At 42.8% G+C, this 16639-nt stretch overlaps 1 protein-coding gene across 1 annotated transcript in view; it reads right to left on the bottom strand.

Annotated features, from left to right (window-relative positions):
* LOC119379263 (exocyst complex component 4) overlaps positions 1–16639 on the bottom strand; it is a 63590-nt gene that overhangs the window by 39888 nt on the left and 7063 nt on the right. Inside the window, exons 9-11 of the mRNA XM_037648514.2 lie at positions 13881–14065; positions 8087–8293; positions 5062–5133 (exon numbers count right to left, since the gene is read on the bottom strand). Coding sequence (XP_037504442.1) covers positions 5062–5133; positions 8087–8293; positions 13881–14065 — 464 coding nt within the window. The remainder of the gene's footprint in view (positions 1–5061; positions 5134–8086; positions 8294–13880; positions 14066–16639) is intronic.

Raw genomic sequence — 16639 nt, 5'->3', positions numbered from 1 at the left:
TGAGTCAGGGCGCTGCGCCGCGCAGACGTTCGCAAAAACTGACAGCAGAAGACACCACCACAACAACGAGAAACAATCCGAACTCAGCTGGACCGTCTTGCGCTTCGCCGGACGGCTTGATTTGGCTTGATACAGCGGTGGTGGCGCGGCGATCGCCAGCACCCGCGCGGCCGTGAAGTTGGCTTTCCCTAAAACGGATGCTTTTTGCGCACGTGAGAGCGCTGGGCGAATGGTGGCGCGAGCGGCGAGTTCCATCAGAGTCGCAACTCTGCTACCTAAAGGTAGCATATACAGTAACTCTAGAGATGCATGCAAACTGCAGTTGGGTGACGATATACTAGATGGCGCTGTCCCATAGAGGTGCGTGCAATATGTGTGAAAAAAAAAACGAAAAAAAGGGGGGAAAGAAAGAAAAAGAAAAAAAGAAAAAGAAAAAATAGAAAAAAAAAAGCAGCGGCACCCTGCACGCTAGATGGCATGCAGTAATCAAAGCGGCGTATCGCTTTGGTTACTGCTGGGCGAAACCACTGAACATTTCACGGTGCAACCATGATTGCTTCAGGAGCTTCGCCCAAGCTTTATCATTCACTCGTGGATATGCTGTAATTTTTGTTATTATTTATTTTATTTGCAGCTTTCTCGATTTTTCGGTCACGGACAAGATGATGATTTTTCGCTCACAAGCGACACCGGAATTTCTGCAAAATGAGCTCTTTAACGCTATCGCGTTAATACAGCGATGGCGGGTGCATGGCACGAGAGCCGTTCGTCCTCTTGCTGGAATAAACAGCAGCGTACAGAAACGCTTCTCTAGGCTCTTCAGGTGTATTGACCTTCATCGTACTTGAAGCCCGGTTTATCGTACAGATAAAGTCTTCCAATGAAACCAAATGTCTCACAATGAAACCATATGTCACGTGTTCTGATGCACAGTGAAGTTTCGAAACATGTGGTTTCCAGTAGGTGGTTTTCTTGTTGAAAAATATATTGCATTTATTCGCAGAATCATTGCACTCGCATACTGGTTGCACCTCCGCATTGTCCACTTTCTTTTTTGAGTTATCATCCTACCCTTGAAAATCAGCGTAGTGAGTGTCGTTTGCTTGATGCGGTGCATGGCAGCCAAGTGAGCAGAGTTTTCCACCATTTTCTTTTGTACAGCTTTTCTGCCATTGCATGCACAATAGCGCACACGCGCTCGAAAGTATCCAACATAAGCAGGAAAAAAAAAAGGGAAAAGAAATCATGAACTCGAAAAAGGCAGACAACTGCACAATTTGCGCTATATATAGGCTGACAGCTTTCAGAAAACATGCTTTTATCAAATAATCTACTTATGCAGTCCCTGCTTGTGGAGATCATGTGAACTTATTCCACAGGCCAGTGTGAGGACTTGGCAGTGGACGCCAGTGTCATGGGGAGGTAGAGAAACTGTTCTTCATGAAAGCAATGAAAACAGCTGTCACTGAAACTCGGAAAACATCTGAGAACTGTGCACAAGGCTATGCGCAAGTGCTTGTGATGGCATTCGCAATTATAGCGCTGGGAAAATGAGTGCTAGCAGTGGTGAGTGCATGCCAATCCGCCTATTTCACTTTCCTGTGCTCAGCTCTGCTATTTTGGTAGGGTTCTGGTAGGGGCCGGGACAACCGGTATTGCCAGAAGCAAGGCTTCCGAGATGAAAAGACATTTCGCGACTTTTCGCTAGGAGAAAGGCACGTGCGCCAGGGCATCGTGAAAAAGGCGGATTTCCCCAAGTGTTTCTCAGTAAAGGTTACTGCTGCGCAAACTGCCCCAATGACAGCTGCTTGCAACGTGGGGAGTGACATCGCTAGCCTTTCCTACACACTACACTGTATATACCGCAAAACATTGATCAAGCACCCTACCATGCAAGTGCCTCCGCTCATTATCCGAGTATTTCAATTTGCAACTCAGTACTGTAAAAGCGCAACCTTTCCTCTTTATTTGTCTGTATTCACAAGAGCCAACTTGTGCTTTTAGATAGTTTTGAGGACCAAGTAGTTGAAGTTGCACTGAACTGCTTGCTAAATTTCGTAAGATGGTTGGAATGCAAGGCTGTTTTCCAACAAAAGAAATAAGTGTCCCCACAGTCACTTTTGCCTTTATTTTGAGAACGAGATGTTTCATGTACCAGAGCAAATGTGCACATTCACTAGTTGCAGTTCAGGCGAATATCTGGATACACCCATTCAAATCATTCAAATATCCATGCAGAATACAGGGAAGGCCACTGGGGGTGGGGAGGTGGGGGGGGGGGGGGGTGGCCTCACACTGAAAGAGCAGAAGGCACTGAAAGAAGTGAGTGGACAGGAGAGGCCACCTTCTCGAAAGTCAAAAATGCAGTTACGGCTCGTCTGCCCTCACCTTTAACCACAGCTTCACCCACACAAAGCTATTGCCACTTCTGGTTTCCGGGAAAAAAGGTAAACGCAAGAAAGCAAAGTCTGGACAAGGACAAAATAATAGGCATGAAAGATGGGACAGGGAGACTGTTCATACAAAGCAATATTTATCGTTTCAAGCCTTAAACCTTCGTTTAGCAGGCCCATACTTTGCAGACTGTTAAAAAGGGAAGTAAAAGCTAGAAAGAAAAACAATATTAGTTAATGATCAACGTTAACTAGTGACATCCTGAAAAGAAGAGAGGAGGCTAATGTCGCAACAGCGATAGCCTGGAGCATGCTGTGACGGCAAAGAGTAAATTTTTTTTCCCTTTTCCAAACATGACTGAGTGGCGTCTTCTGGTGGCAGAATCTGAACTACATGCAAAATGGCAGTAGTGAGTCTCGTGACACCTTCACCTTAAGTGATTAAAATGGCACATTGCTAGTTAAGAGTATGACCCCTGCTAAATTTTCGATATAGATGAAACACTTTGGCTCTTGTTAATGAGCAGTGAACATGTCGAAGCACATATTTATAATGGGCTTACACTTCACAGATAATGCTGAGGTTTGGCAATATGTCTGTCATGTTGCATGCCTCTGAGGCCCGTATTCAGAAACCAACCTCATCTTAAAGGCCAACTCCGGCGATTTTTTGGCCATGTCAAAGTAATGGTGCTTTTATGTTCCTGAGACGCCCCTGTTACGGGCCCGATAGCAGAAATACTCGGCAAATTGGAGAATAATTTTAAATAAGCAAGAAAGCGCAACACCGAAACCGAAACCCAACCGAGTGTACTGTCTGCGTATGACGTAGACGTTGTTACGAACGAACCGGAAGTCGTGCAAGGCATACCGGTCACGCCGGCGCGGAGTATGAAAACTGTGACAGCCGGGAAAAACAGGCGCACAATGGAAAGGTGAGCACGCCGCGCATCAGCTGTAATGTCTGCGACTGACCGTGCCGCGTCTGATAATGACAGTGTCTCGGTCAGCACAGCAGACGCTCGCTGTAGCAGCCGAAGTTAGCGGTGCCCTCGGCTGCGTCACTTCCGCCACATTCCCAAAACTGACGTCACAGACGCAATGTTGCCAATAATTGTGGGATGCCAGGAGGGCGTTTGCAGACAATCTTTAAAATTCATTTGCAAACAATCTGTGCATGTCTCAAGCCTGTAATTTGGCATAAATGACAGAAACGTGCAAAGGAACGTACCCAGCGAATTTCATTGAGATCCATCGACCTCAAAAAATCGCCGGAGTTTGCCTTTAACGCTATAAGGCGGCCTTTCGTAAGGAAGGGAAAAGTGTAAGGATAAGAAAAGGTCACAGTGCGTTTCATAAACTCGCCTTATTCGGTTTTAAGGCAGCCTTACGGAAGGCAGCCTTGTCGTCATAGGGAACGAGCATGGGAGCGAGGTTATGAACTTTTGCTGGCTGATTCTTGGTTTATTACCGAGAAAAAAATAGCTGCATGCTACTCAAAACAATACGACAAATGCAGGAACGCATGACCGTGCAAGTTGCGGAAAGAACGCGTCGTCTGGCCGTGCCGTGTGCTCTTTTTTCTTTGTTAACACTTTGCCGTTGTCATAGCAACCGGCGGCTCGCGTAGACGCGCCGCCACAAAGACGCTCCAGCATGCGCCGGTCCACGAAGCGCTCATCTCTACGTGGGCACCGACGGACGCGTGAAGTTGCAAGCGGTTTTTCTCTGTCTGCCTGCGTGTGTGGATGTTTACGTGTCTCACATATATGCCTTGTTATTGAGTGGGGCAGAAAGGCGAAAATTGAATTTTACTGATGATCCAGCGCTGCTCATCGACTTGAAAGCGTCGCATTGTGATAGCGAAAAATTGTGACAGCACGCAATGTTAGAGAAGGACAACACGAGTAAGTGGGAGCAGCTCAAAGCAGCAAGAGCGACGTGCGGCAGCGCACCGAGTAGCGGCTACGTGAGTGCAAAAAAGGGAGTAAAAATATCCCATCCTGCAGTGAAACACGTTCACTTCCGCACTGTACCCGCACTGATTTTTTCACACGTTTAATAATGCGGGACAGTGTGGCTAGGGTATGTCCACCAAGTCACCACTCACAATTTGAAAAGTACCTCCGATGTAGAAACCGAGCGGCACCAGCAGCTGAAGGAGCGGTGACACAGTAAAACCGATGTAGTGGGGGCTCGTTTACAGCGGCAAGCTCGGGGACATGAAGTGTTCGCTTCGAGAATCTGCTCAGCAACACACCGTCGCTGAACTCTGCCATGGAATTTGGACGGTTCCCGAGCATTCACAGCGTAAATTGCACATATGGACGCCGGTAGCGTAAGTTACCTTTTCTTTAATGATTTTGTAAAGCTTCCTACGTAATCAGCCATAGCGCGATGCATAAGTGGCACCTTAAGGTACCTGCCGGGCTACCTTATCGAACGCCACCTTTTCACGGCGATTAGGTTAAGGAAAGGTTGGATTGAGGCATAAGGTTTGTTTATGAAATGCGTTAAGGTGCCGAAAAGGTAAGGAGGGCAAAATATAAGGATAAGGTTGGTTTGTGAATACGGGCCTGAAAGCAAGGATTAACAGTAATGATCATACTTTAAGACACCGATGTAGTTAAGACGTACCAATGTACTCAGCAGAATGCATTCCACTTACCACAGCCTGTATCCTGGCCCACACATCAGCCAAAGTGTACATTGGTATACCATTCTCAGGTCCCTGGGTATCCTAGAATTGTAATGTACACTGATTACTCCCCTTATTTTCTCACACACAAAGAAGTCGCAGAACACCACCACTTTCAAACTAAATACTAGGGGCGTGCGAATATTCGAAATTTCGAATATTTTTCGAATAGTGCTTGCTATTCGATTCGATTCGCACTGGAATTTTACTATTCGAACTATTCGAACTTCCCAAAAACAAATACAGTCAACGTCCGATTGAAAGTGACCCCTTCAGATTTTCAGTATGCTTCACCTCATTACACTCTCGTATTGCGGCAAAGCTGCCTTTCAAGCTCCATTACGGTCGAACTTTGCCAAGACGGTCAAGTCCGATTGGAAGTGGTCCCTAGATTTTTAAAATGCTTCACCTCATCACACCCCTGTATTGCGGCAAAGCTGCCTTTCAAGCTCCGTTACGGTCGAACTTTGCCAAGACACAGTAAACGTCCGATTGAAAGTGGTCCCTAAATTTTCAATATGCTTCACCTCATCACATCCCGATATTGCGGCAAAGCTGCCTTTCAAGCTCTGCTACGGTCGCAAATGTATTAACTAAAAAAATGCTGGTTCCAACATGGAGGTGAAAGATATGGCAGAGTTGGGGGCTTTATTAATCCTGTTTTGGACCTGAAATTTGGGCAGGAAGTCCAAAAAATCGGACGCCGAAGCTTTTTAACGTCCAACATTTCAGATGTTCTTATATATCGACGTCTGTGAGGCAGATTTGGAACTCCGGACTTGAAGGGAGCACACCCTTGTCCGCCACATCAGTCGGGCTTCCACAGAAGTTGAAAGAGGAGGAGAGGCTGAGGAAATGGCATCTTTGCCTATCACGTGTAAGGTGTTGTCGACAACACTTTGGTTGCACCAAATCATGTACATAAATAGAATTCGGCCTCTACATTGCCTCATTCTTGATAAGACAACTATGAAACACCACCCCACCAGTGCTTCATCAACCTAGCGAAAAGGAACACTTTCATGTTGCCCTCATAAGAATATGCTTAGGAATCCTCTCTAACTTTTTTTTTCTTCAATTTCGCTTCTAAGTATTCGAAAAATATTCTAGAAATATTCGAAAAATATTCGATTCGATTCGCACTCACACTTCATTATTCGAATTCGCTTCGCACCCAAAGTTTTGCTATTCGCACAGCTCTACTAAATACCACATATATAGCAGAAAATTAGATAAGCACATTGCTCCCATCATACTCAAACCTAAACAAGGTTTGAAGACCATAAAAATCAATGTATGAGCAACGAGTTGTTGAAAATTTTCATTTCAGTTCATATCTCATATCAGTTCATATTTAAGAGAAGATGTACCACAGAGATAGGTTTAGTTAATAATAAAGCTAACTGGACAAAATTTATGCACAATACAGAGTCAATTCTATTTGCACATAGGATTTTACTTTCTCAATATCCAATTATTTTTATGTCCTTCCTGGAAGTAAGAAAAGTAGAATCTCTTGTGAAAGATTTGGGGTTTATATCAAGCTTAAAAAAGTGATTGAAAATAGCCTGCACTGCTTTTTATAAACCAGCAGTAAAATTGCAAATAAGCTGAAAAAGTATTTTTGAAGAATTATTATCTTTTTCTTATTTTAATATTGACCATAATTGCCTGGCATCACTGACAATTGGTTTCCTGAAAAGCAAATGACTTAAGAGTTATTGCAAATTATAGCAAAGCCTAAATACTAGAGCTGTGCGAATAGCAAAATTTATAGCTTGTAGGTCACTAGACATTGTAGGTCACTAGACAAAGTCATTCTACAGAACCACCCTTGCACTAATGATTTATTGATCTCCTGTTAAAATACTTCTCACAGTTTAACAGAAAATTCAACAGCCATGCTGGGCGAACAATTGGCTCTCTGCGCAATCAATAAATCGCGATTTCTTACGAGTGAATTTGGATGCAACAGTCCAGATGGTAGCCTCTTTTTACAAGTGGCACCACTGGCGCATTGCTGCGAGTGCGCAGCATTAAATTTTAGGCAAATATTAAAAAGTGGAACCTATTAAAGCGTCAAGACTAAAGGCGCTCACCAGGGGAGAGCAGGCGCATTTCACTCGAGGTAATTAAAACAAAAAGACCATTTATTTCATTTGGTTAAGGCCTTAGATGATCAAAAAATGGATCTGGAGTCTCCCACTCCGCCGTGCCTCGTAATCCTATGATGAGCGGCTACTCTTTTCGCCCGGGTGCTCAATTCAAGGGTTAAGAAGCACTCAGGCACTCATTTACGCATTTTGCATGTTAAAAGCAGCTGCGTGAAACTGAAGCAACCTTCACGGAAGTTTAGAAAGCTAGAACACCGAGGCTGTCCCACACACAACCAAAGCGATGGCAGCATTCGCATGCCCTCTCATGCACAGCTGCGCCTCTGACAGCGGCCGCTGGCTCCATATGAAACTGAGGCGGCAGTTTCGTGACCATAAGAAGCACTGAATGACTCTGCCATTATTCAGTTTTTTCCTTATCTTTAGTTATGCCTAAGTGGTACACCAACTAAACATGTGTCCTTATGCAATGTATATGTTGTTTTATATGCCGAGGATAGGGGCAAGATAATAATAATAATATCTGGGGTTTAACGTCCCAAAACCATGATATGATTATGAGAGACGCCGTAGTGGAGGGCTCTGGAAATTTCAACCACCTGGGGTTCTTTAACGTGCAGCTAAATCTAAGTACACAGGCCTCAAACATTTTCGCCTCCATCAAAAATGTAGCCGCCGCGGCCGGGATAAGGATAGGAGCAAGAACGATGTCAAGCTGTTACATAGCAGCCTATTCTTGTCCTCACATTTGTTATATTGCTGACGCTGTAATGAATACAAATAAACCGACTGAGTGATCGATTGAGTATTTCCTAGTATCCCCTCAACACAACACAAACAAAACAAGGCAGAATCACAGCTCAAGTGGAAAGGGAGCTTACCACCATAGCATGCATGTTCGCCAAAACACACTCATGTCCAGAGGCCACACTTCGAAATTGCTCAAAGAGCAGATCCAACAGGTCTAGAAGTAGACGTGGTTGTAAAGCTGAAGCTGTCTGTGCAGAACCATTGCTCGTGTCAAGAAGCACCTGAGTTGTCCGCCGCACCATTGCCAATAGCTCAGTCTGGCAGCGTTCCTTGATGAGCTGTCAAAAGAAAACACCAAACCATGTGTACTCGTATTTGGCATGAAAGTTCAGGTCCTGGTAACTGCCACAAACTGAAAAGCCCCTGAAACAGATTTTTGAAATTATGTAAGTGCTTAAGCTACAAAATTTTCAAATCATTCGACCCATAAATAGAGCAAAGCATTTTATATCAAGGGAGCTGTGAGTGATGAAATGCTACCCTCCTCCCTAGCAGTGCTTCTCCTCCAACTTCTTGCCCATGTTTTGTCATTCAAAAACATGATGATCAGCAAACACTAAGAACTTCACAGAGCAACTAAAGCTCTCTGATTACGATCACAGTTAGCATAAATATCGGAAGTGTGGTTCTAGCCTTCTGGCATGAAGTGGTGGTTGTATACAGGCAAACCCTGGTGCCGAGTGGATAACAAGAACCCAATGCTCACAGTACCAATGCACTGCAGCCACTTCACTCACCGGCTGCCTCGCAAAGTCACATGGTGTCATAGCTTGACATGTAGCCAATCACTAGGTTGACAGCCCACCATGCAGCAAGGGTGTTATATGATGTTAGAGAAAGAAAACCTCACGATCAAAAAAGCAAATCAACTGTGTGGCTCATGTGAACATGTAACATGTAATACAAGCAGACAACACTGGCTGTCTGCTGGCATTTCCAGAGCATAGTGGTAAAGGGTGACTATGAACTCTTTTAGACGCGAAGCAGCTTATGAACAAGGCCTGTCCCCCCGGCGTGACCAGTGCCCCGCGTGCCACTAGATGTATGGAAGAAAGAAGAGAACGAAGTGCTGGCACAAGAGGAGAGCTCGCACATGGTGTGCAGAAAGGAATGTTTGCCTGAGAAAACAGTGCCACTAAATATACGGAAGAAAGAAGAGAACGAAGTTTTTGCATGAGCGGAGAGCTCACGCATGGTGTGCAGAAAGGAATGTTTGCCTGACATATGGATGTGCGATAGAGCGCTCGCTCCACTGGGGCGCATGCTCTAGTATAAATCATGCAAGGTACCCACTACGCCATAAATCACGCAAGGTACCCACTTCGCCATAAATCATCGTCATTCATGCAAGGTACCCACTACGGCATAAATCACGCAAGGTACTCTTAGATGCGAAGCAGCTTATGAACGAGGCCTGTCTCCGCGGCGTCGCGTCGACGTAGCCAGTGCCCCAGCCGATCTGGAGCGGCGGGCTCGCGAAGCCGAAGCGAAACAGGCACGTTGACATCGCATTCTCAAAATTCAAGCTGCAACCTTTGCAGCAAGAGCCATTAACTTTATACTTTACGGACCACAAGGCCGTTATACTCAAGGGAAAACGTTCCCCTGAGCTTAAAGTCATATATGACGAGTAACATCAGGGGAACCGTTGCCCTGAGCTTAAAGTCATATATGACGAGTAACAACATCAGGGGAACCTCGAATAGAAGGACCATGAACAGTACGCTATGTTGGGCTAGTTGGTGCATCGTTACTTGAAATACATGGCGCAAGGTTGCAACTGAAAAGAACAAGAAGAGAAGTGAGTTGGCGTTCTTTCTGTCTCTTCTTGTTTCTTCTCAGTTGCAACCTTGCGCCACGTATTTCAAGTAACCATGAACAGTGATGAAGAAAATAAAACATTTACAGAAATCTAAGTCGACTCATGGCTGCTTCGCATACTACTCAGGGTTCCCTTTACGGGGAGATGGTGGGATTTTTTGGCGGCATTTTTTTGTTTTACTGTTTTCTAATAATGACAGATAGCAAAGTGCTTGAACTATTAAGAACAGCATATGTTCACAATAAATTTGGAAAATTTACCCGTGACGGCACTGACAGTCCAAGCAACGAACCTTCTGAGCGCTGGCTGCCTGATATCATGCTCCCTACTTTATTGATGCAGACACACTAGTAGCTCAGCTCCAGGTTGAGCCTTCCGTGTTCCCAATACAGAAGGTAGCACAGAGATGACACCCAATTTTTTTCTTGCCCGTTATGAAAAAGCAGAACTACAAGGAAAAATAGAGTTCATTCCAAGGGTGCAAACTGCACTTTTCATTTATTTTTGAAAATTTCTCATGGAAAGAGGACATAGAAGGTTTCTTTGGCACAAGTACAGCACTTTCAATAGCCACTGCTATCACAACTCAGACTCAGAAAAAATAATCTACCATCATGATAAAAATGTTATGTAAATTAATTCTCCTTTGCCATTAAGCATTTTTTTTAATGTGTAATGCCAGGGACTCTATTAACTGCAAATTAAACTTATTAAAACGTAGCAACCTTTACAGTGGACCGTTAATTCAGTTCGAAAGTGCAAAAGTTTGGATGAGCTACCCATAGAACCAAGAGAAAACAGAGAGTTTGAACCGTGTTGTATGTTGTACATTAGTAGGCTTGTACGAATATTCATGCACTTCGAATATTAAAACGAATACTACAGTATTCAAATTTGTTTCGATTTGAATTTAAATTATTGGAAATTTCAAAGTATTTGGAATGAACGAATAGATGTAAATTAATCCACAATCCCCCTGTAAAGGTGGTTTCACTGCAGTGAAGGGGTGCTATGCCGTGAATACTCCTTTCCAAGAAAAATTCGCACTGCCGCGAAGCCCCGCTTCAAGGTTAAATGAACATATTGCAGTCACATCGATTCATCATTTTTTAAGTTTAAAAGCTTGTTATACTGGCATATATGCTCTAAGTATAGTAAATTTTAAAACGGAACACATTTTACAGGTTATCACTTGCATTCTACCGAAAGTCAAACCCTGCTACTATTGAAAGTTGCTTCCACTTCCTTTGAACCAAAAAGAATGACATTTGTGCAAGCCTTGTCTCAATTTTTTTTTAAATATTGTGCAGGTTAGTTGGGTCATGACAAATATGTTCATTTTTCTTTATAATATGAGATATATACTATTCGAATTCGATTCCAAATTATTCGACCAAATCACTATTCGCTTCGAATTCGCTTTGAACCTAAAATTTACTATTCGCACAAGCCTACACATTACTTATCTGAGCTAGCCAATTGCTGCAATTCCTTGTTACTGCTAGATGTTTTTATACGCTTTCAAAGTTCTTATGTGGGATGTTCTGTGCTGCCAGAATTCTGTACATTTAAATGCTAAAAGTAAACACTCGTGGTGTTGTTTTAATAGAACGTGCTCTAGTAAGTTAAGTAGTACTTCATGTTGTCATGAGGCGACCTGTTATGTCTAGATGCTGCTTTGTACTTTTGCCATTATGGATAACTTTTAGGCACACATTAGATAGTAAACCAGCTACCACCTTGCTTTTCAGCTATCACCTCAAAAAGCCTCACGTACATTTCTTTTGGTTTTTTTCACAAAAGACACAACAAAGAAACAGGCACAGGGCTCTCTCAGCTCATGTACCACAAGACCAGATGCATCAACAACAGTGAGGCTTTTGAAAACAAGAGACTGCTCAGAGCCAGTCAAACTATCGCACATGTGTACATATCCCTGTAACATTTGTAGAATCATCATTTACTCAGTTACACTGTACATCTCCCACAAGCTGTACTGACATTTCTTGCAGTGTTTCCCCATAATGTGTTTTTCTTTACTAGTATACACATGAACTGCTGATCATGAGTAATGAATTCTACATTGCTAATCTTTGCCAAGCATAAAAAAACTGGATATTTCTTATTTTCTACCATTGTAGCGTCACTATCGTTTTAATCAACTGTTTCTCCTTACTTGGAAAGACATTCCTCAAGCATATAAAATAAATAGCAAGCACAGAATGACATAAAATCATTTACAGTGGCACACATCCAAGCATAATGTACCAAATATTCTGTAAATAGGTGTGCTATGTACTGATAATTCTTAAAACCGCTGGTTTGTTAGCATTCAAAAATTTTAGAAAGGCAGAATTTCATGGTTCATTCAATTTAATATTAAAATAAGGTGCATAAGCACTGAATAACTCAGAGGTACAAAATATTTACAGCTAAACTAAATAAAAATGTTTATTTTCCTAACGTGCACTGAAATCTAAAAACACGGACGTTTTTGCATTTACATTTCACCGCCAACTAAATGAAGCCGCTGTGACAACAGGAGTTGGGTGAAAATTTTGTTTGAGAGAAGTTTAAACGAAAAGGTTAGGTTACCTGGTATTGTTAACGAAAAAGCGTTGTACACAACTCGTTTCACTAGTATTATTCAAATTAGGGCTAATACTGTAATTTCAAAACTGCCAAATAAGCACTTTTTGTCATTCATTCTTAGCTGGGGAAACAGAGCGCAAAAGAGGATGAGGACGAAGGAACACAGTACACTGGACGAGCGCTGAACTTACGACTGACCTGGTAAGTTGTAAGTTCTCAAGAAAGCATGTAATAAGAATCATATGCCTACTATTCATGCGCATCTTTCTTATCATTAAAGCAGTACATGGGTGGCTGTAAGCTAGGGGCATATAAAAGAGGAAAAAAGACATGCATTATAGCATTTGGGACATGGTTCCAAGTATATAGTGCTAAGTATTCCATTTTGCTAAACACAGTGACTGAAACATACCTGATGTGCGGAAATAAGTGCAAGACTAATACAATAATACAAGCATGCAACTAAAATATTTGTTCATAAATATGGTACTAATGTGGATCACGGTTATTCCCAATTTAAAGAACAACATCGCAGTAATTATAATTGTGGAAAGAAAAAAAAAATTACTGCAAAAAAAAATTTGTACAGAACCAATCCTGGTTGCTATCCAAGAATGCATTCAAAATGCTTAGGGATGTCAATATTCCTGGCATTATGTTGCACTATGTAATACGAGAGCTTCTATTCCTATCACCAACATGGAGCCTAAGTGCAAGCTACGTATTTTGCATGTATAAGCTCCCTACACCGTAGATGCCTTACCCATATGTAAAAGACAACTGGTACTTCAAGGACCTCTTCCCAGGGTCTAGTTTGGAACACCGTGTAGCGTCTGTGACAAGAGGTGCAGTGCCTGGAACAGCAGCATCTGCATCTTCGAGCAGAGGCATGCAGCTTCTATACAACCCCATCTCTGAATGGTAGCTGCTCGGTTGGAAAGAATTCGGTAGTGCTTCCTTTAGCCACCGTACAGTGCCACACGGTAGCACTGCAAGGCAGTACCATCAGTGCGTGGTACCATAACTATTTATACCAGTGATACTGCACAGTGGTTAGTGCTACCAGTATCGATGCCACAGATACCACCAGTACCACCAGCGGCGCATGAAGCCATCGGCACCTTCGCATGTAGGCACTGTACCTCCATGGGGTTTCTACTGATGTATCGATTGCACTATCTTCATGATCAGCCCATGCAAACAGTTAGTCAGAGATGTGAAACTGGCATTAATCACAAAAGAATGCTCAACGCATGAAAAAGAATGCATGGAGGCTCCAACACTAGTACAAAATTCTAGTGTGGAATTAAACAGTTTGTGCACTCCTACGGCTCGGAACATTATCAAGGTAGAAGCACAGGCAGGAAGAAAATAAAGTTGGGAAAATGTAGTACACACAATGTACACAATCACAAAGGTTGAAAATATCAAATGAGTGATACTACACCTACCTCAACAGTATCAGGGATACGGTTGAGCAAAGCCAAGCACTTGACCAAGATGGCTGTGTATTTTGGTGCCAGATGTGGTGCTTCACCAAACTGGCCAGATTCTTCTAGTCTTAGTAAACTATTTGTTTCAGGTTCACCACCTAAGAAGCTGGAAGCTGAAGAGCTCAGTGTTGCAGTGCTGGAACCTGTAGAATATGTACATCACTTGATAAGGTCAACATTATAAGAGAATGATGATGCTATGTTATTACTGCAAAGCACAACATATGCACCTTCTTAGCAAACATGCCATAAAGGTTAAAAACTTTCCACAAAAGTCACCAATTCAAAGATTTCAAAAGTTCAAAGATTTCTGGGATGCAAACAGGAGACAAGTAATCTTTTGTTTCATATAAAATGCAGTGTAATAATCTTTTTAATGATTAGCAGTTGTTGAGTACTCATTACCTATCTATAAGGTAGATTGAATTCAATCAGGTTAGTACAGTAAAAGCTCGTTAATTTGGACTTCACGGGACTGAAAAAAATGTCCGAATTAACCAAATGCCAAATTATTGAAAGTATCAAGGAAACAATAAACGAATGTCTGTAGCATTAATACACCTTCATTTTCTTGATGAATACATAAATCCTCTACTTATTTTGCATAAGAGCAGTCACAATTTTCGTCATCCTGCGACTTCGTTCACAATGCATTCGCAAGACTCCCATGTTTAATTAGCCTGAAACGTGCTCTGCACCACTCCCTTATTAACACCACCACGAACACCACCACGCACACGTGACGATAGCTTTCTTGCAGGTAAAATTGCTGGCGACTGATAGTTCATACAGCGCAATGTAGCAAGCGAGTTTTATGCCAGTTTGCAGATCATGGCTGAGAGCTCATCTTCAACAGCTTCCGCAATGCCTGAGTTACGTAACATTGTATACCGACTGCATCAGTCGAAATGAAGCTGCTGAGACCTGGATCCACGTGTGGACAAAAATTATGGCCACTAAAATGAAGATAGCAATGCGGATCGCACAGCCTCGTTTCGGTTGTCCGCGAATGCCGTTTTTGCTCTTTTGCGTCACACACTGTGCAGCACTTCGTGCTCAGCATGCTGCAAACATCGTTCGTATTAACTGGGTTGCGGCCAAATATGACCGGATTAACAAGAGTTTGATGCCACTAAACAATGCCTATGCTTGCCAGGACCAGCGAACACGTCCGAATTAAGGAGGGTCGAATTAAAGTGCTTTTATTGTACTGGAATATCTTTGTGATCATAAATCATGCCCTACGCTTATTCTGTTTATACATACTGGTCTGTTAAACATTTTAAAACATTACTCTCTAACTTCAGCTTTTCCTTCAGTGTGCCTTTAATGAAACAAATTTATCTATAAATGAATACAACAAACCACCTTTTTTCTCGTTAAGAATTAACATTGACTAGCTATTTAGAGCCTAACAGAGAGGAATCTGGCTAGGCACGATGCTGCCTGTTACAGCAGTTCCAAACTCCTGCAGGCTGTTGGCTGCCTGGCATAGGCCGGCAAAAAAATTGGAGCTCACTCAGACTCACTGAAGAAATATATTTTGCTCTGAGGGCTCACTCAAACTCAGACTCACCTAAACATTTTCTCAACCAGGCTCACTCGGACTCAAACTCGCCAACATATTGCTCAGCCGTACTCACTCAGGCTCAGACTCGCTGCTTTCAACTCATGTCTCTGATAAATAAATATTGTGGTGGCGCATGAACGCTAGTGCGTTGAGATATGTGTGAACAGAATTGAGTATAAACTTAAGACGACATAAGGCTGATAGTAATGCTGAAGATGATTAGATAGAACCTTAGGTCAATGATAAAAGGTGAAGCTCACTCAGACTCACTCAATAAATATATTCCGAACTTAGGGCTCACTCGAACTCAGACTCACCAATACTTTCCTCAAATGGACTCACTCGGGCTGGGACTCGCTAAAATTTTTCCCAGCCGGACTCACTCGGGCTCAAACTCACCAAGATATTAGGCACCCGAACTCACTCAGACTCAAATTCCCGGCCCGATCTGAGTCTGAGTGAGTCTGGTGAGTTGACTCATGAGTGAGTTTGCCCGACCTATGCTGCCTGGCAACATGCCAAATCGGTGCGCTGAGTCAGTGACCTGTTCCACAAACTACAGTTGCTGCATTGCTACCTCATCCTCCTGTGTTCTTTGTACATAGCATGCTACACCTTAGCTGAAGCTTCCACACTACTGCATCAGAACAAAATGCTAAGTGAAGCACATGACTAGTAAGTGGAAGGTGAGCATGCTTTAGTACGTGCTCTGCCATCAATCAACTGGTTTTCTGCATTGGTTTTAACAACAAAGGAAGCCTAAAGGTCAAGGATGAATGACACCAAATGATGACCTACCAACAAGCCCTGGTTAAACCCTTAATGTGCTTTCTAAACAGTCATAATAAGCTGCGGCACATACAACACCAAAGGGTTTTACACATTCTGGCATTCTGGCACTGCATTTTATAACAATTAATTTCATCTGTTATTCTTCTTCTTCCTTCGTCACTGGCTCTGATGAAGCTGTACTAGCCTTATTGCCACAATTGGGCTCTCAGCACAATGAACAAGAATAAAGACATTGCACAGATCCTTACAAAACACAAATTTTGCTCATGTTCTTGGTAATTCCATGGCTCATCAGAGCTTACTGAACCTGCTAGTGCTAGCACTACAAGCCTCCAATTTCATAAAAAGTTCATCG

Source organism: Rhipicephalus sanguineus, chromosome 1 (genome assembly GCF_013339695.2).
Source record: "Rhipicephalus sanguineus isolate Rsan-2018 chromosome 1, BIME_Rsan_1.4, whole genome shotgun sequence".
Lineage (NCBI taxonomy): Eukaryota > Metazoa > Arthropoda > Arachnida > Ixodida > Ixodidae > Rhipicephalus > Rhipicephalus sanguineus.
This window is presented reverse-complemented; position numbering and strand designations above follow the sequence as displayed.